Source organism: Nerophis lumbriciformis, linkage group LG30 (genome assembly GCF_033978685.3).
Source record: "Nerophis lumbriciformis linkage group LG30, RoL_Nlum_v2.1, whole genome shotgun sequence".
Classification (NCBI taxonomy): Eukaryota; Metazoa; Chordata; class Actinopteri; order Syngnathiformes; family Syngnathidae; genus Nerophis; species Nerophis lumbriciformis.
Window position 1 is genome coordinate 20,444,248 of NC_084577.2, and position 27,466 is coordinate 20,471,713.

The 27,466-nt window shown below is 39.7% G+C and overlaps 1 protein-coding gene across 2 annotated transcripts; it reads left to right on the forward strand.

Annotated features, from left to right (window-relative positions):
• The first annotated feature begins 2,524 nt into the window (after positions 1–2,524).
• On the forward strand, positions 2,525–25,816 carry LOC133572897 (uncharacterized). Of its 2 annotated transcripts, none has more exons than XR_009810591.2 (6): positions 2,525–2,605; positions 12,028–12,131; positions 12,201–12,277; positions 14,957–15,141; positions 17,425–18,150; positions 24,510–25,816. XR_009810591.2 is itself a non-coding variant. In XM_061925972.2 (6 exons), the coding sequence occupies exons 1-6, from the start codon at positions 2,560–2,562 to the stop codon at positions 24,593–24,595; spliced, it is 1,194 nt and encodes a 397-aa protein (XP_061781956.1). In that variant the 5' UTR covers positions 2,531–2,559; the 3' UTR covers positions 24,596–25,816. The 2 variants fall into 2 exon arrangements, 1 of the variants encoding a protein (XP_061781956.1); XM_061925972.2 differs by having other exon boundaries at positions 2,531–2,605; positions 12,231–12,277.
• Positions 25,817–27,466: the final 1,650 nt, after the last annotated feature.

Here is a 27,466-nt window from a genome sequence, read left to right on the forward strand (position 1 = left end):
AAACTCCGTAGCTTGCTAGCTTGTGCACGCCAGCTTTCTGATACTCTTATTTTGTTAGCGCAACTGTGCAACTGTGCAATCGGTCTTTGGAGTTTTGACGACAGGTACGGCGCCAGTCTGTTGAAATAAAGTGTTTCTCGCCTTCCAGTCGGTAATTTTAATGAGCTGGCAGCAGCCAGCGTCATCTCAGAAGACCCTCGGGTGCCGTGAATGTCAATCAAGTGACGAAAGTGACGTCATAGTGAAGATTTATGATCGCTCATTTTTAGGACTATTTTTTTTAATGCCTGGCTGGTGATCGACTGACACACCCTCCAAGATCGACCGGTAGCTCGCGATCGACGTAATGAGCACCCCTGCTCTAAATGGTCTTATCTTTTTCCACCAAAAATTGAGCTGTTTGGCCACAATACCCAGTAATATGTTTGGAGGACAAAAGGTGAGGCCTTTTAATCCCAGGAACACCATTCCTACCGTCAAGCATGGTGGTGGTAGTATTATGCTCTGGGGCCTGTTTTGCTGCCAATGGAACTGGTGCTTTACAGAGAGTACATGGGACAATGAAAAAGGAGGATTACCTCCAAATTCTTCAGGATAAAATCTAAAATCATCAGCCCGGAGGTTGGGTCTTGGGCGCAGTGAGGTGTTCCAACAGGACAATGACCCCAAACACATGTCAAAAGTGGTAAAGGAATGGTTAAATCAGGCTAGAATTAAAGTTTTAGAATGGCCTTCCCAAAGTCCTGACGTGTGGACAATGCTGAAGAAACAAGTCAACGTCAGAAAACCAACACATTTAGCTGAACTGTACCAATTTTGTCAAGAGGAGTGGTCAAACATTCAATTTGACCCAGCAGATTTGGTCACATTTTCAGTAGACCCATAAAGAAGAACCAAACTTCATGAATGTTTTTTGTGACCAAAAAGTATGTGCTCCAATCACTCTATCACAAGAAAATAAGAGTTGTAAAAATTATTGGAAACTCAAGACAGCCATGACATTATGTTCTTTACAAGTGTATGTAAACTTTTGACCACGACTGTATATTTAAAATCCGCTGACGCCACCGGTCTGAAAAATCGCACAGGTTGTTTAAATTCCCTAAGGCTTGTTTGGCGAAAGTATGAAGGAATTGAGTTGAGTTTGAGTTTATTTCGAACATGCAAGCATACAACATGATACATCACAATTTCCAGTTTCTCTTTTCAACATGTTCGAAAAGGAGTAGGAAGAAGCAGAGCTTATTTAATCCTACCCCTTTTCTTTTACATAACAGTTGCTAAAACTTTTTGTTCACAATTTATTCACAATATACTCCATAAGTGATCACAATAAAAATAAATAAATAATAATAATTGGTGAAGTCATATTTCATATGATGAGATAAGTAAGTTTATTTTGAGAATGAATGAATGAATGGATGGATGAAATAAATTGAGAATGTTTGTCATGGTTCTTGTTCTTTGTAAACACTTTAAGTTTGAAGAGTTTCTTGAAGTGGATCATATTAGTACATTGTTTGATTGCTTTGCTTAATCCATTCCATAATTTAATTCCACATACTGATATACTGAAGGTCTTAAATGTTGTACGTGCATACACATGTTTTAAATTACATTTTTCTCTAAGATTATATTTCTCCGAAGGCAATATTATTTTATAAGTATCTCCCCAATAAAGTTGACATATTCATCAATGTAGCTCAACTTATCGTATTTGATGTCATGATGTTCTAAATTTGACCGCAACTAGCTGAGACTGATTCAGATCCGAATGATCAACAATTAATTCCAGACAGGCGACTTAACAATGAATGAATTAATTGGTTATCCTACCCGAAGGAAAAAGAAGGATCATCTTTATTGTCATCTTCTGGATTTAACCCATCCTCTTGAAGAGCAGAGGGGAACAATCATGGAGAATCGGCTCGCAGATCTGCAATGGGGACAAGGTGTGTGGGGTTCCTTACCCAGGCATGGGGAGGCAAGATTGGAACCCTCCGATTACTCTGTAGACCCCTTCATCAGAATGATAAATGTATGCAACCGATGCAGACAGTGAGTCTCAAGGTTTCAGTGTCTTGTTTGGATAATAGAAAAGTGAAAGATGAAGCAAAGTGATGACAAGAGAGACAGTAATTAAAAATGACATACCGAGTCCATTATTTACAGATATCTTGCCATGCTTGTGCAGAGTAAAAGCTAAAGAAGAAGGTATTCAGAATGGGGGGAAAAAAATATCGCAATTGCAGTCTCTCGGTGACCATTTTTCTCTCACCGGCCTCGCACTTTGCCCTGCTGAGCGGAATGAAGTTGCCTGGGAAGGTAAAGACAGACAGAGTGAAGGACAGGGGTCTGCAGTGAAGGTGAGCTGTATACATTTGAATAGATTATCATCCTGCGTGCATCTACTTAAGATAAACTGAGAAAGGCTACCTTGTTTTCTCCATATGCAAATGCATGGTGTATGACCAATAAGGACTCTACATTTACATTTGAATTTCTACTTTCTAGCACCCCACTTATCCACCACGGGTCTGCTCTGCAGCTTTGGAATCTATGAATGATACTCTAATTGAAGCGAAACAGGCAAGCAGCCGAAGAGGTAATGAACCCCCGTTTTTATGTCCCATTAATGTACAGTAATATGCTCTTGTTCTTTGTGCTGCTTATACCCAAATGAGTTCTCAAACTAAATAAACATTTAAGAGCGTTAATGCTCTGACCTGCACCCATAAACAGAAATGCATTAAGAGTTTAAACACATAGAATGCGAGTGGGTTTGATGCATTGTGCCCGCCTGTCCATCTGTAACAGACTGATGTGTAATCACAGGCTCTGATTGTGTGGGCAGAGGCATGTCGGGGACGATTCATGCCTGACAGGTTGCACTCTGCCTGGGTAAGAAGATGGACAAGGTAGACAGGGCAATGGGGGTTTGGGTTTGCATTCCTGTCTGATGCTTATGACCTGTCACTCATCAGTCAGGGGAGTGTCCTGAGTGCTTGCCCCCAGCGGTAGCTGTTAAGAGACAGTTAGACTTGGGTGATTGCTCTCCTTCCAAACCTTACTGTACAACTCTGAGGCTATCGAATCCCTCTTATATCTCGTCCATCAAGAGTTGCTCCAATCCTGAACTCATGTAGATCAACTACTTCTTGTTTACCTTAACCCTCTGAGGACATTTGATTTTTATTATCTTCAGAATCAAACTGGACATAAATATCCTTACGTTTTTGAGGATATTTTTTTTTTGGGTTAGGGTTAGTTAGGGTCAATACACTTCAGTCCTAAACAACAACATGTATTTTTTTTCAGTTTCCTTTTGATCAGACAATGTCATAGGTTTAAATGAGAAAATGATCCGTTATGATCCATGTTTTATTTTAGTTTGACTCCCTTAGTTCTGTTTTCAGCACCCCTGGGTTTGTGTTTTAGTTGCCATGGGTGCTGATTATTTTTCACCTGCCTCTGATTAGTGTTCGGGACGCTCACCTCTTTAATCCTGCTTTTCGCCACGCTCAGTCTGGCTGTCTTGTTTGCTCAATGCAACAAGTTGCGTGTGTTTTCCGTTTGATTCCCGAGCTAAGCTTTGCCATTGGTTTGCTTGTTTTCCATGCTAAGCTTTTCCTGTTAGCTTACCATAGCTTCCCGTGCTATCGGCACACTTCCTATATTTTTTGTATTCCTGCCTGACTGATTTATGGACAATAAATCATTGTCTTAAAGGGGAACATTATCACAATTTCAGAAGGGTTAAAACCATTAAAAATCAGTTCCCAGTGGCTTATTTTATTTTTCGAAGTTTTTTTCAAAATTTTACCCATATCCCTAAAAAAAAGCTTCAAAGTGCCTGATTTTAACCATCGTTATATACACACCCGTCCATTTTTCTGTGACGTCACATAGTGAAGCCAACACAAACAAACATGGCGGAAAGAACAGCAAGCTATAGCGACATTAGCTCGGATTCAGACTCGGATTTCAGCGGCTTAAGCGATTCAACAGATTACAAATGTATTGAAACGGATGGTTGTAGTGTGGAGGCAGGTAGCGAAAATGAAATTGAAGAAGAAACTGAAGCTATTGAGCCATATCGGTTTGAACCGTATGCAAGCGAAACCGACGAAAACGACACGGGAGAAAGCAAGGACAAATTCGGCGATCGCCTTCTAACCAACGATTGGTATGTGTTTGTTTGGCATTAAAGGAAACTAACAACTATGAACTAGGTTTACAGCATATGAAATACATTTGGCAACAACATGCACTTTGAGAGTGCAGACAGCCCAATTTTCATCAATTAATATATTCTGTAGACATACCTTCATCCGCGCTCTTTTCCTGAAAGCTGATCCGTCCAGTTTTGGAGTTGATGTCAGCAGGCCAGGGAAGCTAGGGTCGATATTCTTCTCTTGATCATCTTCGGTGGCATAAGGGACGGTGTGAGCCAAGACATCCACGGGGTTTAGCTCGCTCGTCTGCGGGAACAAACTGCCGCCATTGCTTGCCGTGCTACCGAGGACCTTTGTCCCTGAATTGCTCACACACTCCGGCAGATTCAATGGGGGTCTGGCGGCAGATTTCTTTGACTTTATCGTTGGAAATGCATCTGCTTTGAGTGTCGCAGGATATCCACACATTCTTGCCATCTCTGTCGTAGCATAGCTTTCGTCGGTAAAGTGTGCGGAACAAACGTCCAATGTCTTGCCACTTTCGCATCTTTGGGCCACTGGTGCAACTTGAATCCGTCCCTGTTCGTGTTGTTACACCCTCCGACAACACACCGACGAGGCATGATGTCTCCAAGGTACGGAAAACAGTCGAAAAAACGGAAAATAACAGAGCTGATTCGACTCAGTGTTTGAGAAAATGGCGGATTGCTTACCGATGTGACGTCAAGTTGTGACGTCATCGCTCCGAGAGCAAATATTAGAAAGGTGTTTAATTTGCCAAAATTCACCCATTTCGAGTTCGGAAATCGGTTAAAAAAATATATGGTCTTTTTTCTGCAATATCAAGGTATATATTGACGCTTACATAGGTCTGGTGATAATGTTCCCCTTTAACTAATGCAAATGTATACTAATTGACAACTGTGACATAATTTAATCAGAATGCCTTTAAGGGTTAAAATAACAAATAAAAACATTTTTTTTGTATAAGTGGGACCTCAAAGCAATCGCCTAATGGTAGCAGCTGGAATGATGAGTGCAATGGATGTGTGGGGTCCTGAATGATGGAAGTGGCTATTCTTTTATTAGCATGTTTTGTTAAGAGAGATGTAATATAAAAACAAAGCAAAAAAAAAATATTACAACATGTTTTTCCCTTTGAAAAATTAAGGACCCCTATGCCCTGTGTGGCTTTAAGAATATTGTCGAATAACTGTTAGTCTATCGTGAATGAATTGCACATTGGAATTGTATTGTTTTAACATTAAAAAATATATATTTGGAAAAATCATGTATCATGGAGTAACAACAACAAATTTGGCCATAGATACAGCAAACATTTACACATCTCCCATAGCATTAATATTAAAAAACAATCTAAAAAAAAAATCCTGTCGAGAAAAATGTCTTCAAGAGGAAGCCAGAAAGATCATAATGACCATTTAGTCTCACTTATTTTGTCATATCTAAGTTTTCACCAACTGACACAAGAAGTGAAATTACTTAATAATAAAAAATATACTCAAATTACATAAACTACTTATTGAATTGACAAACAAAACTTATATTACCGCATTTTTCGGAGTATAAGTCGCACCGGAGTATAAGTCGCACCTGCCGAAAATGCATAATAAAGAAGGAAAGTATAGGAGGAGTATAAGTCGCATTTTTTGGGGAAATGTATTTGATAAAAGCCAACAGCAAGAATAGACATTTGAAAGGCAATTTAAAATAAATCAAGAATAGTGAACAACAGGCTGAATAAGTGTACGTTATATGAGGCATAAATAACCAACTGAGAACGTGCCTGGTATGTTAACCTAACATATTATGGTAAGAGTCATTCAAATAACTATAACATATAGAACATGCTATACGTTTACCAAACAATCTGTCACTCCTAATCGCTAAATCCCATGAAATCTTATACGTCTAGTCTCTTACGTGAATGAGATAACTAATATTATTTGATATTTTACGCTAATGTGTTAATCATTTCACACATAAGTCGCTCCTGAGTATAAGTCGCACCCCCGGCCAAACTATGAAAAAAACTGCGACTTATAGTCCGAAAAATACGGTACTTATAGGCCAATAATGATAATAGGGCAACTGTCTTCCCAGAAAATATCAGCGCTATACACATATCAACATTTCAATAAGTAGGGGTCTGTATAGAGCGGCGTATAGAGATATCCAGACCAAGGTCCGTCTGTTTGACGGCTTTATAAGAAACATAAATATGTTTTTTTGCCCATGAGACTTTCAGACATTACATTACAATTGTTTGTGAAAGAAAAAAAACCAATTATTTGTCGCCTTTTTGACCCTTTAAGGCCCATGCAGTTGAATGTGAACCAAACAAACTTTAGAATACAGATCCTTTGTACAGGCAGCAATAACTGTTATTCTTTGGACTGCTACAACTACGTAACCTCTTTTTCCCCATGAATCTGTCACACAAATAAAATGTCACAAAGGTTCACACTATGTGTCATGTTTCCAGTGCATTATTCACACATTGAAAAGGTGTTTAGTCGGATACACAACATTCCTGTAGCATTCGTACAGGGCTGGAGGAGCCACAGTCAATAATAGCACAGTAAATGAAAAACTCCACTTACCTTAGATGCATTAAATATCCCCCTATTAGTGTTTATTACTTTTGGAATGAACTGCTGTGAATAAGCGGAAGTTGTTCTAAATACTCCCCAGGGATGTGTTGCTGTAAACAAACATGCAATGAAACACGTTTAAAACTAATTAACAGCAACTAATCTTGAACACCAAAAAAAACATCATTCATCACTCAGACCTACAGACAAAGGAAGCAGTTAGCAAGATGCCCTTCGGTACAGCCAATAGTTCACACCTTTGATATACAAAGATAGTCTTTTTATTAAAACATCATTTAAACAATACGTTTGTCACAGTTAAAGGGGAACATTATCACCAGACCTATGTAAGCGTCAATATATACCTTGATGTTGCAGAAAAAAGACCATATATTTTTTTAACCGATTTCCGAACTCTAAATGGGTGAATTTTGGCGAATTAAACGCCTTTCTAATATTCGCTCTCAGAGCGATGACGTCACAACGTGGCGTCACATCGGGAAGCAATCCGCCATTTTCTCAAACACCGAGTCAAATCAGCTCTGTTATTTTCCGTTTTTTCGACTGTTTTCCGTACCTTGGAGACATCATGCCTCGTCGGTGTGTTGTCGGAGGGTGAAACAACACGAACAGGGACGGATTCAAGTTGCACCAGTGGCCCAAAGATGCGAAAGTGGCAAGAAATTGGACGTTTGTTCCGCACACTTTACCGACGAAAGCTATGCTACGACAGAGATGGCAAGAATGTGTGGATATCCTGCGACACTCAAAGCAGATGCATTTCCAACGATAAAGTCAAAGAAATCTGCCGCCAGACCCCCATTGAATCTGCCGGAGTGTGTGAGCTATTCAGGGACAAAGGACCTCGGTAGCACGGCAAGCAATGGCGGCAGTTTGTTCCCGCAGACAAGCGAGCTAAACCCCCTGGATGTCTTGGCTCACACCGTCCCTTATGCCACCGAAGATGATCAAGAGAAGAATATCGACCCTAGCTTCCCTGGCCTGCTGACATCAACTCCAAAACTGGACAGATCAGCTTTCAGGAAAAGAGAGCGGATGAGGGTATGTCTACAGAATATATTAATTGATGAAAATTGGGCTGTCTGCACTCTCAAAGTGCATGTTGTTGCCAAATGTATTTCATATGCTGTAAACCTAGTTCATAGTTGTTAGTTTCCTTTAATGCCAAACAAACACATACCAATCGTTGGTTAGAAGGCGATCGCAGAATCCGTCCTCGCTTTCTCCCGTGTCGCTGGCTGTCGTGTCGTTTTCGTCGGTTGCATACGGTTCAAACCGATATGGCTCAATAGCTTCAGTTTCTTCTTCAATTTCATTTTCGCTACCTGCCTCCACACTACAACCATCCGTTTCAATACATGCGTAATCTGTTGAATCGCTTAAGCCGCTGAAATCCGAGTCTGAATCCGAGCTAATGTCGCTATAGCTTGCTGTTCTATGCGCCATGTTTGTTTGTGTTGGCTTCACTATGTGACGTCACAGGAAAATGGACGGGTGTATATAACGATGGTTAAAATCAGGCACTTAGAAGCTTTTTTTAGGGATATTGCGTGATGGGTAAAATTTTGAAAAACACTTCGAAAAATATAATAAGCCACTGGGAACTGATTTTTAATGGTTTTAACCATTCTGAAATTGTGATAATGTTCCCCTTTAAACATTTGATACAGCATTGTTTTGTTGAGAAGACTCTAATGCTGCTGCTGTTTTGCCATCGTCTTCAAAGAACTGTTGGCATTCTCTTCAATCATTCTCTCTCCCCATATTGATTCAACCATATGTCCACATTCTGAACTTATCAATCCAGCTCCTTTTTATTCTCCTTGGTTTTTACTTTCCTTCAACTTCTCTTTTTATGGCCCATCTCCACTTTGCTATGTGGCCGTCGCTTCAGTGTTCGTGCATGCAGACCACCCCTGTTACTCCTACACTTTGGCGCACCCAACTCTCGGTCTTCTCGTTCTTTCGGGTGACCTGTAGCACTCAGTGCCATACCCATAACTCAAAGATCTGTATTTTCCTCATGTCTCTCTGTTTCTGCACCATAAAGTACAAGTAAAGTATTTGGCCAGCCATCCAAATGATCAGAATCAGGTGCCCTAATCACTAAAACCAAGCACTTAGGCATGGAGACTGTTTCTACAAACATTTGTGAAAGAATGGGCCGCTCTCAGGAACTCAGTGATTTCCAGCGCGGAACTGTCATAGGATGCCACCTGTGCAACAAATCCAGTCGTGAAATTTCCTCGCTCCTAAATATTCCAACGTCAACTGTCGGCTTTATTATAAGAAAATGGAAGAGTTTGGGAACAACAGCAACTCAGCTGACAGAGAGGGAGGGGTCAGCGGATGCTGGAGCGCATAGTGCAAAGAGGTTGCCGACTTTCAGTTGCTACAGAGCTTCAAACTTCATGTGACCTTTCATTAGCCAACGTACAGTACGCAGAGAGTTCATGGAATGGGTTTCCATGTCCGAGCAGTTGCATCTAAGCCAGTGGTTCTTAACCTGGGTTCGATCGAACCCTTAGGGGTTCGGTGAGTAGGCCTCAGGGGTTCGGCGGAGCCTCCGCCACGGAGGTAAAGACACATCCGACTTATCGTGTAAATAAAAAACTTCTCGTATTATGGATACCCCAAAACAATGTTCCCTCTAATTTTCCATCTGATTTGCAGGTTTTTTGATTGATTGATTGAAACTTTTACTAGTAGATTCCAAAGGAAGAGAATACATTATATGAAACAGTACAGTACATATTCCGTACAATTGACCACTAAATGGTAACACCAGAATAAGTTTTTCAACTTGTTTAAGTCGGGGCATACTTGCCAACCCTCCCTGATTTTCCGGGAGACTCCCGAAATTCAGCGCCTCTCCCGAAAACCTCCCGGGACAAATTTTCTCCCGAAATTCAGGCGGAGCTGGAGGCCACGCCCCCTCCAGCTCCATGCGGACCTGAGTGACGTGTAGACAGCGGCCAGCCTGTTCTCACGTCCGCTTTCCCACAATATAAATAGCGTGCCTGCCCAATCACATTAAAACTGTAGAAGGATCGAGGGCGAGTTCTTGGTTTCTTATGTGGGTTTTTTGTTAGGCAGTTTCATTAACGTCCTCCAAGCGCGGTAACACACAACAACAGCAGTCACGTTTTCATCTACCGTAAAGCAGTTCTTCTGCCGTAAACAGCAATGTTGTGACACTCTTAAACAGGACAATACTGCCATCTCCTGTACATGTATATGTGACAATAACACCTAGGGCTTTTAGAGAGTGCAGTGCACAACTGCGCACTCAACAAGGAGACAAAGCAGAATGAATCAGAGAGGGTGTTCAGCATGGTTAGAAAAATAGTGACAGAATAGAACAAGGATGGACAATTCAACCCTTAACTCAACAATGAGTAGATGAGTGTTATGTGTGTGTATATGTGTAAATAAATGAACACTGAAATTCAAGTATTTTTCTTATTTTTATATATAAAATCGGGGGTCTCAAGGTTGGCAAGTATGAGTCGGGGTCCACGTTAATCAATTCATGGTAATGTGTGTAAGGTGTGTAATTTGTTGTGAGTTCATGCACTGTGTTGGTTTTGTTCTTTGAACAAGGTGATGTTCATGCACGGTTCATTTTGTGCACCAGTAAAAAAACACATAACTTTTTCTTGAATTTGAAAAAAAATGTTTTGTTTTTTTTCACTAAAGAAGGGTTCGGTGAATGCGCATATGAAACTGGTGGGGTTCGGTACCTCCAACAAGGTTAAGAACCACTGATCTAAGCCATACATCACCAAGTCCAATGCAAAGCGTGGGATGCAGTGGTGTAAAGCACGTCGCCAATGGACTCTAGGACAGTGGAGATGCGTTCTCTGGAGTGATGAATCACGCTTTTCCATCTGGCAATCTGATGGATGAGTCTGGGTTTGGAGGTTGCCAGGAGAACGGTACATTTTGAGTGTGAAATTTAGTGGAGGAGGAATTATGGTGTGGGGTTGTTTTTCAGGAGTTGGGTTTGGCCCCTTAGTTGCAGTGAAAGGAACTTTGAATGCTCCAGGATACCAAAACATTTTGGACAATTCCATGCTCCCAACCTTGTGGGAACAGTTTGGAGCAGGCCCCTTCCTCTTCTAACATGACTGTGCACCAGTGCACAAAGCAAGGTCCATAAAGACATGGATGAGAGTCTAGTGTGGATGAACTTGACTGGCCTGCACAGAGTCCTGACCTGAACCCGATAGAACACCTTTGGGATGAATTAGAATGGAGACTGAGAGCCAGGCCTTCTTGACCAACATCAGTGTGTGACCTCACCAATGCGCTTTTGGAAGAATGGTGGAAAATTCCTATAAACACACTCCGCAACCTTGTGGACAGCCTTCCCAGAAAAGTTGAAGCTGTAATAGCTGCAAAAGGTGGACCGACATCATATTGAACCCAATGGGTTAGGAATGGGATGGCACTTCAAGTTCATATGTGACTCAAGGCAGGTGGCCAAATACGTTTGGCAATATAGTGTATGTCACACTAAAGATTTCACCAGGTGTTTCTTTAGTTGCATCCAAATCTCTTTTGTTTTACACAATCCAATTAGTCGACTGGTGGCATCTTATTTATAATCTGGCATGGATCTCTAATGTAGTCTACATCCATTCCAACTACGTAGCCAAAATATTTGTAGTGGTCCACTTAGTTGATTGTATTTCTGCCAAGCAAGACTCATTTGCTTCCATGGACCATTACATGCATGTTGGCAGAGTTTAGATCACATGTTCAGATGTATTCCCCAATTCTTCTGCTTCTTGCCTCATTTATCAGTCAAAGTAATGCAACCAGCGCCGTGAATACTCCATACTGCTCTGCCACCATTGAAGCCAGATCTTTTATCTAAGATAGGGTCTTCTTTTTTTTACCTGCCTAATGATGGCTTCACCACAGGTATTGAAGAGCAAGGGAGATAGAAAGCAACCCTGTCAGACTCTTTGAATGAAAATGGATGGATAGACGGATGGATAATCCGCTGAGTAATCAATCTGATATGGAAGTAGCTCGCCGCAGCCGCCATCAATCTGCAGAACCACCCTTAACTACATGTCTCCCTAATGCTGATACTGCTGCACACCTTATATACTGCAAGATCCTCAAGAACAGCATTTCTTCATATACCTTTTGTGTTTTATATGAAAACACTTCCTCCAACACTGCATGTCATTGTGTGTTCATAGGTCAAGATGAAGATTTCCGAGGCTATTGTGCATCGTTGTTCGCGGTCCCTGTCAGCGAGATCGGGTTTGGACCTCTAAGCGCTACACTCGACGTGCTGGATGATGTGAGTTTTTGGGTCATTAACAGATGCAGCTTAGTACAGTAGAGTCACTCTATCCTATTACAATCCTAGTAACAATCTACAAAGTTATGTCTTCTCCAGACTGACAGAGACCAAGTCATTGCTGAGAAAAGCCCACACAATGGAAAGTAAGTTATTATATTATTCAATATCATAATTATTCTATATTTGTCAACAGAAAAATACAGTAAAAACATTTAAAGAGATCCAGTAAGGAGAACTAGTAGATAATTTTCACAATAATGTTGTATTATGGTAGTCACTGGTTTGCAGTAAAACAATTGGATATCTAACTACAGAAGTAAAACTACAGTTCTGCAACATCCCAAACTACTTCATATGTCCCTAACAGTGTCAGTCAAAAGTACTTTCTCATTGTGAAGGCACTATTTGTTTATACATTTCTTTTACGGATAAAATAGCAGAGGTTATTTATTGATATGGGATTTCTTTATATTATGTAGGCCAGTGACGTGCGGTCAAGGAAGGCAGGTAAGACCGAGTCATGATGACTGATGAAAAAAACTAAACTAACAACCTTGGGATATGAGTATACCGTATTTTCCGGACTATAAGGCGCACTTAAAATTTGTTTCCTCAAAACTCGACAGTGCGCCTAATGTACGGAATAATTCTGGTTTTGCTTACCAACCTCGAATCAATTTTATTTGGTACATGGTGTAATGATAAGTGTGACCAGTAGATGGCAGTCAAACATAAGAGATACGTGTAGACTGCCAATATAATAATAATAATAATGGATTAGATTTTATATCGCGCTTTCAAAGCGCTCACAGAGAAGTGGGAACCCATCATTCATTCACACCTGGTGGTGGTAAGCAACATTTGTAGCCACAGCTGCCCTGGGGTAGACTGATGGAATATGATGGCAATATGGCTGAAGTAAACAACAGCAACATTTTATATGTTCCATTGAAAATATAGAACATTACACACGGCGCTCAAAAATCAATCAAAATGTTTTAGTACAAATTTGGTAAGCTATGAAGCCACACCGCTTGATGGATTGTCGGCGCATTAAACAAACCAGTATTATTATGGTGTGTGTATAAGGTAAGACATATTATCTGTCGTTTTGTTTTTGCAATATTATGCAAAAGCAACTTTTCTTACCTTCTGGTACCTGCTGATATGTATTTGGTACAAATACAAAAAAATGAGTTTAAATTATTCACCCAATAATTTTTTGTTATTAGAGAGTTCTGGTCGGACAGTTTTTCACGGGACACATTTCCGGCTTTGTTGTTGTTCCTGGATGAGGAGATACTGCTCCGTTATTGATTTAAATAAAGTCTGAATGTCATTAAAACAGTTAGCTCCATCTTTTGACAGTTCTTCCACTCCCGTCCTTGCACGCTACACCGCTACAACAAAGATGACGGGGAGAAGACGCTGCCGAAGGTGAGCCACGTAAATAAGACCGCCCACAAAAAGGCGCATCCGGAAGCGACTGTCAGAAAGCGGCTTGAAGATGATCTGTAAAACATCATCTATGCAACATTTTGACCAAACAACCACCATTACATGTTATGTAGACCACAAATGACCCCTTTAATGCGCCCTATAATCCGGTGCGCCTTATATATGTCAAGACTTGGACTATGGCTTGGTTTGTTCTCCCGAGGTGCAAGTGAATTGGACCAGATGTGGCGTGAAGGTGAATACATGATTTATTTAAACACTATAACTACAAAAAAGTACATACGAAAAGCGCGCACAGTGGCGGAGAAACAACTTGGCTATGAAAACAAATACTTGCACAAAGGCAGAAACTATGAACAACAAAAAACACTAACTGTGGCTTAATAAACAAAAACTTACTTGGCATGGAACCGGCATGAAAAAAGAGCAGCAAGGGTCATAAGGGTGTGGAGAGTGTGCAGAAGCATAAATGCGGGATGTCGTCAGGCCGACAAACTGAAAACAATGAACTTAAATACTACAGGACATGATTAACGAAAACAGGTGCGTGACTCAAAACGTGAAACAGGTGCGTGACGTGACAGGTGAAAACTAATGGTTGCTATGGTGACAAAACAAAAGTGCACAAAAAGTCCAAAAACAAAACCGAACATGACTAAAACAAAAACATGATCACACAGACATGACAATATATGAAAAAAGATCGAAAATAGACCCTTCACCCTATGGTCCAGAAATACGGTAGTTGGTTCTGTGACGCACCTGGTACCTCAAAAACCCTCTATTAAATTACCACAATTGTAACATGTAATTTGCCCTTTAAAAGAAAAGCTAACTTTTAGATAAAAATATTGTATGAAAAATTATACAATATAATGCACTACGAACGACTCCAATGGTTTTATAAAGTAATTTAATAATAATGTTCAGTATTTACTGTGGAAAGCACATTTCTACGGTATTTCCTTTGTGCTGCTTTTCCATCAAACACCATCAGCAGCTTCTCCATATTTTCATTAATAAATGTCCGGCATTTCAACGTCCTTAGCTGGTGTATCATTCTCATTCAAAAAACACGTCCAATTAGGAACTCGTGTCCCAAGGTACCACTGTATTTGATTGCCGGGTAAACACATGACACAACAAACACTTCCCTTACTAATCCATGTGTACCACGTGGGGATTTATTCTGCCTCTTTAGAGAACCGAAGGCTGCATATTGAAAAATCTGGATAAGATATACTGTTACACTCCTCCTTACCAGCCATGAATCTCTTCGCACGTCACTGGCATAGTACCTAATTGTCGAGTGAGTATACTGTTAATGTTGAGTCAGTACTTTCTTGGCTTGATTTCCCATGCAGCATCCCTTTTGTCAAGCCAGCATCCAGCAAAGAAAGAGAATTGGTTCCCCAAACTCTTTTAACCAGCATTGAGTGCACAGGAGCACAACTATCAACACAATCTGAGACACCAGTTCGACCCAAAGTACTCCAAGGAACTCATCCCTTAAAGTCTGAAACTGAACGAGAAGGACACTCAATTAAAAGTAAGCTGTGCAGTTGTGGGACTTTATAGTAGCAAGCGGCATTACCTATCTGAAATACTAGCACCGAAATTCATGAGAAAATCCAGACCATGCATTTGCCTGACTACCACTGACCATTGCTTTTGATTGACATCATCGTGTGTGCATATATAAAGTGCATACTATAAAACGATTTTACATATTGAGTTTAGTTACTATAACTAAAATGTATAATTAATACTTGTATAGCTTAATGTTAATATAAAAATGAATACAATATAAGTAAATGATATATGAATGTGTTATATATCTAATTGATAATTAAAAAAGTGAAAAATTATGACAGGATAATATATCAAGCATGCAATTAATTTTATGAAATATATTAGAACAACATTTTACACATACAATTTAATAAATGGTTTTATGTACATCATGTATGTATGTATGTATATATATATATATATATATATATATATATATATATATATATATATATATATATATATATATATATATATATATATATATATATATATATATATATATATATATATATATATATCAGGGCTGTGAATCTTTGGGTGTCCCATGATTCGATTCAATATCAATTCTTGGGGTCACGATTCGATTCAAAATCGATTTTTTTTTATTCAACGCGATTCTCGTATCAAAAACGATATTTTCCCGATTCAAAAGGATTCTCTATTCATTCAATACATAGGATTTCAGCAGGATCTACCCCAGTCTGCTGACATGCAAGCAGAGTAGTAGATTTTTGTAAAAAGCTTTTATAATTGTAAAGGACAATGTTTTATCAACTGATTGCAATAATGTAAATTTGACTATTAAATGTACCAAAAATATGACTTATTTTATCTTTGTGAAAATATTGGACACAGTGTGTTGTCAAGCTTAAGAGATACGATGCAAGTGTAAGCCACTGTGACACTATTGTTCTTTTTTAATTTTTTTTTTATAAATGTCTAATGATAATGTCAATGAGGGATTTTTAATCACTGCTATGTTGAAATTGTAACTAATATTGATACTGTTGTTGATAATATTAATTTTTGTTTCACTACATTTGGTTTGTTCTGTGTCGTGTTTGTGTCTCCTCTCAATTGCTCTTTTTATTGCAGTTCTGAGTGTTGCTGGGTCGGGTTTGGTTTTGGAATTGGATTGCATTGTTATGGTATTGCTGTGTATTGTTTTATTGGATTGATTAATAAAAAAAATTTTTTAATAAATAAAATTAAACAAATTAAATAAATATTTTTTTTTTTTTAATGAGAATCGATGCTGAATCGCACAACCTGAGAATCGCGATTCGAATTCGAATCGATTTTTTCCCACACCCCTAATATATATATATATATATATATATATATATATATATATATATATATATATATATATATATATATATATGTGTGTGTATGTATAGATAGATTCGATAGTACTTTATTGATTCCTTCAAGAGAGTTCTCTCAGAAAAAATATAAGTATGTATGTAAATATATATGTGTATGAAAATATATTTTAGTTTACTAATTTATACAATTATAATTCTAAAATGAATTTCAAGTTTAATTTTGATCATTGTTTTAATGATCTATACATTGGTATCCAAACCAATATACTGCAAAATGAAATAATGCAGGGGGCCACTCTGCTACATTTTGTTGATTGACGATGCTCAAACTGTTTTAGTGTACATCAAAATATGCTAAGCTATTTCATGTTCTACCTTTCATGTTACAGGTGACAAATAAATAGTTATGATTGTTCTAATCTAATATAAATTATTGATAACTAATTTATTTTCAGAACATGTTTGGTGGGGCGGGCAATAAAAACTAACTGTAGGCCGTGAATGGCCCCTGGGCCACACTTTGGACACCCTTGATATATATACATATACATAGATCTAATCATATATGTATACATAATAACTTAGTGTAAATAATTTGTGACAATAGCGTAATAGTGTATAGTTTTTCTGTTATTATAGAATATTATATTACAGTACTTTATTTAAAAACCAAGTGCAGTATATTATTGAGCTAACTTAATCTAACAAACACATTTCTTTGTTGATTTATTGCTTTTCGCACAATGGAATGTAGTCAGCTATTTCAAATTATTTTGTAACATTATATATATATATATATATATATATATATATATAAATAGTATTATTTTATTATAATTATAACAGCTTTGTTTAGGTTTATTCCTAGTATGTTTACATCATGTGATCCCACAAGTAAGCAGCTAATGAAGTTCCTTTCCTTCGTACAGTGCTGTCCACCAAGAGTAAGCCATCATACTTCGCTTCTGAGAAAGCAAACACTTCAACTTCATCCTCAAAGCCACAGATGTCCACTTCCTCTCCCACAATCCACAAATCAAAACAACACCGTGGCTCTCCACACTCTCCATTATTTCCACATCATCAAACTGAGATCCCAGACACCTTTCCTGATCCATCTCCCCTAATCCCACATGAGCATATCTCCCCCTTTCCGCCATCACCCTCTTTAAATTCGGCCCTCACTGTCTCGCCGTCAAGTTCAGCTTTACTCCTCAATGCCTGCCGATCGAAGCCATTACAAAAGGGCTCAATATCACCTGTCCTCCCACAGAAGTTACAATCATCCCAGTTACTTCTTGAACCAATCCCATCAGCGACGCCTTCCCAATCACCAACAAGCAATCTAAAAAGCCCCAACCAATCCCACCAGGAGTCTCTGCTTTTAGATCATTCCCTTCACTTTCCTTCATCACCTATATCTTCCAGCACAAATCCACTTCAAGGAGGATTGAAACTCTTGTTTTCCAGCTCACCTGGAGTCAGTCCCTTGCCTATTTGTAAATGTGGCTCTAGCTCATTAACATATGCAGACGCTACAGGTTTTATGTCCTCTACTCCAACGACAAGTGCTGAATCACTTCCATCATATCTCTTGAAAGGCACACAGGATCCTTTGAAGGCTGTGGAGATGGAAGAGGAAGACACACCAACAGGTATGTGGATTGTTTGGCTGTAGATGTTAGTTGTAGAGTTATTCTCATCACAGTGGTGCCGCAGGATACGAGGTTTCATCGTTTCTGTGACGCAGCTTGTACTAAAGATGTCCGAGACAGCTTTTTCTCTTCCGATACGATCATACTTGCCAACCCTCCCGGATTTTCCGGGAGACTCCCAAAATTCAGCGCCTCTCCCAAAAACCTCCCGGGACAAATTTTCTCCAGAAAATCTCCCGAAATTCAGGCGGAGCTGGAGGCCACGCCCCCTCCAGCTCCATGCGGACCTGAGCGAAGTGTTGACAGCCTGTTCTCACGTCCGCTTTCCCACAATGTAAACAGCTAATGATCGAGGGCGAGTTCTTGGTTTCTTATGTGGGTTTATTGTTAGGCAGTTTCATTAACGTCCTCCCAGCGCGGTAACAACACACAACAACAGCAGTCAAGTTTTCGTCCCCTGTAAAGCAGTTCGTCTGCATAAACAGCAATGTTGTGACACTTTTAAACAGGACAATACTGCCATCTACTGTACATGCATATGTGACCCACCCATAATGTGTCACATTTTTGTGTTGATTTATTTATTTTATTTTGTGGTTTGAATTCGTTTTTGGAGCTGTCATTACAGATTTATCAGTATTCACATTGGTCAGTAGGGGGCAGTAGGGCGTTTCTTCCCAATTGAATGCTATCACCTGCAGACCGGAAGTGTCTTGTCATTCTGATGAGCGCGAACAGTCTGTGAACAATTGAAACGTCCTGTGTGCTTTTTCCTCCTGTATAACAGGTTAGTTTTGGTGAATCAACTCACTGAATAATATCCATGTGATCTTTATAAGTTTAAGTACACATTCTGATGGTGGAGCCTAACTCTAAAGTGTTTGTGAGTTGTAGTTTGTATTTGTGAATGAATCCAGTACACAGCTGCAGTAATCAATACAAAATGGCGACTTGAGTACGCAATGTTTATATAGGAACTTCTGATCCTAATTCAGACTCCCAAATTAGAGCTCCCGTTTTCTTATTGATTTTATAATGTATATTTGTATAATGTGTGTGTTCTGAAATAGTGACAGAGAATAGAACAAGGATGGACAATTCAACCCTTAACTCAACAATGAGTAGATGAGTGTTATGTGTGTGTATAGGTGTAAATAAATGAACACTGAAATTCAAATATTTAATATTTCTTTTATTTATATATATATATATATATATATATATATATATATATATATATATATATATATATATGTAATAAAATATATATATATATATATATATATATATATATATATATATATATAGCTAGAATTCACTGAAAGTCAAGTATTTCTTATATATATATATATATCTTAACCACGCCCCCAACCACCCCCCCGCCCCACCCCCCATTCCCCCACCTCTCGAAATCGGAGGTCTCAAGGTTGGCAAGTATGGATACGATACCAATATCGGCACAAATCATAGTAAGCCCTGGTATTATTTTGTTGTGTGGTATGTGTGCCGTGTGATATTGTCTGGTGTGCCATGGGAAATTATGCAACTTCACCTAATTCAGGGGTCGGCAACCTTTACCACTCAAAGAGCCATTTTGACCCGTTTCACAAAATAAAGAAAACAATGGGAGCCACAAAACTCTTGAAATTTAAAATGAAATAACACTGCATACAAAGTTTTTTTTTTGCTTTGTGCTATGTATAAACCAGGGGTCTCAGACACGGGGCCCGCACCTTAATATGAAAATGTAATGTTAGTGCGGCACGCAGGTTTTATGTGAATGCCGCTTGACAGCATCACACTTGTCAACCCTCCCGATTTTTCCGGGAGACTCCCGAATTTCAGAGCAACTATTCTCTCGAATGTCTGCTGATTTTCACCCAAACAACAATAATAAGGGCGTGCGATGATGGCACTGCCTTTAGCGCCCTCTACAACCTGTACTAACAGCTTGCCAGCCCAGTCACATGTTATATGCGGCTTCTGCAGACACACATAAGTGACTGCAAGGCATACTTGTTCAACAGCCATACAGGTCACACTGAGGGTGCCCTCAACTTTAACACTCTTACTAATATGCGCCACACTGTGAACCCACACCAAACAAGAATGACAAACACATTTCGGGAGAACATCCGCACCGTAACACAACATAAACGCAACAGAACAAATACCCAGAATCCCATGCATCCCCCCGCCCCACTCCATGTGTCTGTTGAGGTGGGCGGGGTTGGGGGGGCGGGGTTTGGTGGTAGCGGGGGTGTATAATGTAGCCCGGAAGAGTTAGGGATGCATGGGATTCTGGGTATTTGTTCTGTTGTGTTTATGTTGTGCGGATGTTCTCCCGAAATGTGTTTGTCATTCTTGTTTGGTGTGGGTTCACAGTGTGGCGCATATTAGTAAGAGTGTTAAAGTTGTTTATATCACAACCCTCAGTGTAACCTGTATGTCTGTTGACCAAATATGCCTTGCAGTCACTTACGTGTGTAAGCAGAGGCCGCATACTACATGTGACTGGGCCGGCACGCAGATAGCATGGTGTAAAAGCGGACGCGACGACATGTTGTAGAGGACGTTAAAGGCAGTGCCATCACAGCACGCCCTCAATATTGTTGTCCGGGTGAAAATCGGAGAATGTTTTCCCCGGGAGATTGCCGGGAGAGGCACTGAAATCCGAAAACCTCCCGGAAAAAATGGGGGGGTCGGCAAGTATGCAGCTGAGCCGCATCAGAGGGATCAAAGAGCCGCATGCGGCTCCGGAGCCGCGGGTTGCTGACCCCTGACCTAATTGGTCCAATAAATATTTTTTGCAAATCAGTAATTATAATCTGGAAATAACGTGCCGTTGCTTAGTGTCTGTGCTATGCAAAACTCGGCAGGGTAACCACGTAATACTCCATGTCAGTTGGTGGCAGCAGGTAGTTAATTGCTTTGTAAAAGTCGTAATGTGTCGGGTGAGACGAGGATGGTTTGTTGTGATCCCAATACGCAGACCACATCGGGAGGCAGTGTGCAGGTAAAAAGGTATGTAATGCTTAAACCAAAAATTATCAAAAGGGACGAACGAAAGTAAAACTGAACTGGCTACAAAGTAAACAGAAACAGAATGCTGGACAACAGCAAAAACTTACAGCGTCCACAAAGAACGTCCGTTCTTGACGTGACAATCAACAATGTCCACACAAAGAAGGATAGCAACAATGTAAATAGCCTTGCTTGCTAACACGAACCAGGTGCGCGGAATAGCGCTCAAAGGTAGACATGAAACCGCTACAGGAAAACACCAACAAAACAGGAAGAGCCACCAAAATAACAGCGCAAGACAAGAACTAAAGCACTACACACAGGAAAACACCAACAAACTCAAAATAAGGCGCGACGACCTGGTGGAGTTTCATTTTTTAACGTTTTCTGCTGGTGGTGTGCCTCCGGATTTTTTTATGAGAAAAATGTGCCTTGCCTCAAAAATTGTTGAAAAACACTGTTAGCAAACAATGTTAGGTACTGGAATGGAAATATGCCGTCTTTAAGGGGGAATAGTACATACAAATGAATTAAAGTAAGCTTATAACCCAATAAGTTGAAAGATGCGGACACATTTGTTACCGAATACTTCCTAATAAATGTTGCCTTGGAGACTTTGTAATATGCAACTTTGATTATGTGATACTTGGTTATATTGACAAATGTACTTAAGACAGGGGTGTCAAACGTACGGCTCGCGGAGAACAGGTTTTATAGTTTGCTAAGTATAAAAATGAGCCACATTTTTTTAATGAAGGAAACTGCTGTTCTAAATGTGTCCACTAGATGTCGCAATAGCAATTCTTTGTATCTTTGTAGATTATGCTACATATGTAAAAAAATAAGTAAACCACATGTTAGTGCACCAGTCGAGGAAAATTATCAAACTACATAAATAACATCCTGTAATTTGATTTTGATATTTTTTTATCTTGATAGATTGAAAATTAACACTAATGTTGACTGATGAACATTATCACATCATTTACTCAGAAAGTATAAACAATGACAAATAAAGATAGAATACTATAAAAAAAACAAAACAACAACATTATGATTTGTACTGTGATGAGGTGGCGACTCCAAAAGGGACAAGCGGTAGAAAATGGATGGATGGATTAGGATTTGTACATTTTCAGAATGTGCTTGTTCTATTTTTAAACAACAATCTTTATTTTTAAGTTATCGTGCCGTGATTTTACCAATCCAATAGATTTTTCTCCATGTGGCACCCGATCTAAAATGAGTTTGACACCCCTGACTTAAAACAATGTTGTTCGCTGAAGGACACTTGTTACATTTGTGTAGCTTCCGTGCAATTGTGCGCTCAGCTGTTGTGTAGCTGCTATCTTCTAGTAGCCTGTAGTTCACTATGATTAAAAGACCAACCTTGTGTGCTTATTGGAGGACATTTAGCTGTTAACTGGCTGTCGAGTGTTGCACAAATATATTGCAACCTTATATCAGAGTGTTTAGAATGCAAGCAGATATAATCTGATACTTGTTTGCTGGCTGATATTTGGCCGGTATAATTTTCGCATCGGGACATTGCTACCTCGTACCTTCAAAAACGTGTTTTGCCAAACCGCGTCGCCCATTGGAAATTGATTCAAATCACTTTAATCCGTGCCTGGCCCTACTGAAACAGCACAATTTTAACATTTAACATGCCTTTTAAAAAGTAAAACTAACTTTCAGATAAGAACTATTGTGTCAAAAACAATACAATATAATTATTTGACATATTTTCAAGGCCAAAATTCCTTCGCTGGTGTTATCGACTCATGCTTCAGTTTTGTGCAGACTAGCAGTGCTGCACTCAAACTGTTTTATCAAATACAGGCTCAGGTCTTTTTTTTTTTTTTAGGATTTCTTCCTTTAATTCAATGAATATCATCCATATAATGTTTTAGCACTGTCCTTCACATTCACTTTCTTGATAGCGAGTAAGGATGATGTTTTGATTGGACCATACGGGTTTCACTGTGACATTGGTATTGTCAATTAGCAGTTGGAAAGCCGGTAAACCAAAGTTTTGCTCTTAACTAGAGCTGTCCGATAATGGCTTTTTTGCCGATATCCGATATTCCGATATTGTCCAACTCTTAATTACCGATTCTGATATCTACCGATACCGATATATATATACAGTCGTGGAATTAACACATTATTATGCCTAATTTTGTTGTGATGCCCCGCTGGATGCATTAAACAATGTAACAAGGTTTTCCAAAATAAATCAACTCAAGTTATGGGAAAAAAATGCCAACATGGCACTGCCATATTTATTATTGAAGTCACAAAGTGCATTATTTTTTTTAACATGCCTCAAAACAGCAGCTTGGAATTTGGGACATGCTCTCCCTGAGAGAGCATAAGGATGTTGAGGTGGGCGGGGTAGGAGGTAGTGGGGGGTGTATATTGTAGCGTCCTGGAAGAGTAAGTGCTGCAAGGGGTTCTGGGTATTTGTTCTGTTGTGTTTATGTTGTGTTACGAATGTTCTCCCGGAATGTGTTTGTGACTTTTGTTTGGTGTGGGTTCACAGTGTGGCGTATAGTTGTAACAGTGTTAAAGTTGTTTATACGGCCACCCTCAGTGTGACCTGTATGGCTGTTGACCAAGTATGCCTGGCATTCACTTGTGTGTGAAAAGCCGTAGATATTATGTGATTGGGCCGTTTAAGGTTTATTGGCGCTCTGTACTTCTCCCTACGTCCGTGTACAGTGTGGCGCATATTTGTAACAGTGTTAAAGTTGTTTATACGGTCACCCTCAGTGTGACCTGTATGGCTGTTGACCAAGTATGTAGTGCATTCACTTGTGTGTGTGAAAAGCCGTAGATAATATGTGACTGGGCTGACACGCAAAGGCAGTGCCTTTAAGGCACGCCCCCAATATTGTTGTCTGGGTAGAAATCGGGAGAATGGTTGCCCCGGGAGATTTTCGGGAGGAGCACTGAAATTCGGGAGTCTCCCGGGAAAATCGGGAGGGTTGGCAAGTATGACTGGGAGACACAACTGCTCTGTACTTCTCCCTACGTCCGTGGACCACTCCGTACAGCAGCGTTTCAAAAAGTCATAAATGTTACTTTTTGAAACTGATACCGATAATTTCCGATATTAAATTTTAAAGCATTTATCGGCCGGTAATATCGGCAGTCCGATCTTATCGGACATCTCTACTCTTAACCAAAAGCTTAACAATGACTCGTATCCTGAGGTACCATATTGTAATTGGATAGACTTGTATTCAACCCACAGTGGACAAATGTCCTTATCTAGAGTGATGTCCACATTTCCTAGGATAGTTTGTCAATAAATGCTTGTTTTTCCACAGATAGTGAAAGTGACATGTCCAGTGACAGCCTGGATTTGACAGCATACGACTCTTCAAATCAAGTAGGAGAGAATAACATTCCATAGATGTTCCACTGTACAAACAACAGACTTCACCCTTGCTCCTGATGGGTCGTGGTTAGTGCCTTGCATGGCAGCTCCCGCCATCAGTCTGTGAATGCGTGTGTGAATGGGTGAATGTGGAAATAGTGTCAAAGCGCTTTGAGTACCTTGAATGTAGAAAAGCGCTATACAAGTATAACCCATTCATAACCCAGAGGACATGATCTTCCTGAGGAGACCTAAAGTAGACTTTATTATTGTAGCTGACCTGGTTTGTTGCTTTAAAAGTTATTACTTTGCATTATTCATCAAAAGCTTGAAAATACCCGAGGCAGAGGTGGTAAAGGTGCAAGTGCAGTGAAGGAAAAGAACAAAGTACTTATATAGTGCTGTAATTTATCCCTAATGACCTATAATGCTTCTTTAAAAGTGTTGAAGCAAAAATGATGTCTGCGGTCGAGAGGCAATCACGTAAATATGGCCTTTAATCTTTCTGTTGTTTTTCTACTATTATAAACGTGGGCCCATGCTGATAGATGTACTTTTTCAAGGTATTCAACAACACAAGTACACACCTGTACTAAACTAAGTTAAGCTCTATGGCACATTGTAACTAAATTACAGCGGTACCTTGGGGTACAAGTGCCTCATCTTACGAGTTTGTCAGGATACGAGCTATCCTTATGCTAAAGAAATTGATAATATGTATTGAATTAAAGAAATACATCAAAAACAGGTAGTCGCCTTGATGAAGCAGTAGGAGTGTAGAACTGCTAGTTTGCACCATACTGAAGCAGAATGAGTAAATAACGCCAGCCAAGGATGTTTAAATATTATCTAAACGGTGGACATTTATCCATGAAAATATGGACAAGCTGCTAATGATGTGTGTCAGAATAATTGTATCTAAGTTATGACAAAACTTTGTGTTGCCATGAGTTCCCGGCGAGAGGACAAAAGCTGTCTTTGAACCTACCAAGCAAAAGGCTTGTAAAACTCCACTGTGTAGGATGGGAAGCAACATGAAGGTGTTCTGTTTCTTTGATGTATTGTAATCATTGTTTTGACCCGAGATCTACAAAGCGAAGAGGAAGCAGGACCTGACTCCCCTACATGGACCTCTTCTTTGAACTGTTTTACGACCTTTTCTGCGAACTGTTTACGACCTTTTCTGTGAACTGTTCTGTAACCAAAGGCGATGGCTGTTTACAATTCCCGCCCCTTAGAAACAGCTGTTGCCATGTAATCAGGGAAAGTCCAAATAAAATATTTCGCCAGAGCGTAATGACACTGTACAGGGGTACAGATGTACACGTTTCTCTTCACAGAGCCAAATTTAATTCTGTCTCTGTTTAATTCCTTGCTTCTTGTCTTGTTTAATAGATGTCATCAGTGTTTGAACCTGACAGTGTGTTTTACTGATGAACAGCTGGAAGGAGATACCGTATAATCTGCTTTCCAAGGCAAATGGTGTGCATTATTGTATTAATTCAAAAACATACTTTAGTTTGTAGTACATTCTATTGTATTGATTTACATGCAATATTTCTTATATTACAGTCTGTTTTTCCTTTTAAAAAGGCATTTTATGTGTTTTTCAAGGAACGACGCTTGTCACAGAACCAACTAAAAACTTATATCCCGAGGTACCACTGTATTTTGCAGCACTACAATGGTCTCTGCTTGGGTTAGCTTGCGTGTCTTCAAAGCTATGCTATATTTTACAACATGGGTTTGCACTAATTATAGTGCACAATTGTATTATTTTGTCTTTAAAAACCCGACTAGTAGAAATGTACGGCCCAATTTTTAATGTAGAAGATGATAAATAGCCCTTGATATCATTGGTTTAGCCTCTCCTATAGCGTTCTCTTAAAGAGACAGTACACACTAAGCAACTACAAGACTGGGGACTCTGGTAGTGTTTAGCTTAGTACACTGTTCTAACATTGAGATTTGTGTACAGTAAATACCTTCCCGGTAAGGTCTATTTAGGTATACTGGAGAGGAGGCTACGCCGGATATTCGAACCTCGGATTCAGGAGGAACAGTGTGGTTTTCGTCCTGGTCGTGGAACTGTGGACCAGCTCTATACTCTCGGCAGGGTCCTTGAGGGTGCATGGGAGTTTGCCCAACCAGTCTACATGTGCTTTGTGGACTTGGAGAAGGCATTCGACCGTGTCACTCGGGAAGTCCTGTTGGGAGTGCTCAGAGAGTATGAGGTATTGGACTGTCTGATTGTGGCGGTCCGCTCCCTGTACGATAAGTGTCAGAGCTTGCTCCGCATTGCCGGGAGTAAGTCGGACCCGTTTCCAGTGAGGGTTGGACTCCGCCAAGGCTGCCCTTTGTCACCCATTCTGTTCATAACTTTTATGGACAGAATTTCTAGGCGCAGTCAGGGCATTGAGGGGATCCGGTTTGGTGGCTGCAGGATTAGGTCTCTGCTTTTTGCAGATGATGTGGTCCTGATGGCTTCAACTGGCCAGGATCTTCAGCTCTTACTGGATTATTATTATTATTAGCCTTTATTTAACCAGGTAAAATCCCATTGAGATCAAAGATCTCTTTTCCAAGGGAGACCTGGCCAAGAGGGCAGCAGCAAGGTTACATTAAAAACAGTAAACAAATACATTAAACATCACATTTACAACATTAAAACTTGCTCACATGACACATGTGCATACAGACAAGGTAGACTGCAGTCCCTTCACAGAAGCTTTAAACTCATTCAACGTAACTAGGGTTTGAAGTTTAATGTTCGATTGTAGGTTATTCCAAGCCTTCGGTGCTGAAAACCTAAATGCTTTCTTGCCCAGTTCAGTTCTTACTTTGGGGACGACAAATTGCAGAACATTCATTGAACGAAGATTGTGACTTCCCTGTTTCTTTGTTAAA

Bases quoted from the DNA above. Each gene is read 5' to 3' on its own strand.
- LOC133572897 (XM_061925972.2), top strand. From the start codon at position 2,560: ATGAATGATACTCTAATTGAAGCGAAACAGGCAAGCAGCCGAAGAG. The intron at 2,606-12,027 runs GTAATGAACCCC...GTGTGTTCATAG, and splicing joins ACAGGCAAGCAGCCGAAGAG to GTCAAGATGAAGATTTCCGA. The intron at 18,151-24,509 runs GTATGTGGATTG...GTTTTTCCACAG, and splicing joins AGAGGAAGACACACCAACAG to ATAGTGAAAGTGACATGTCC.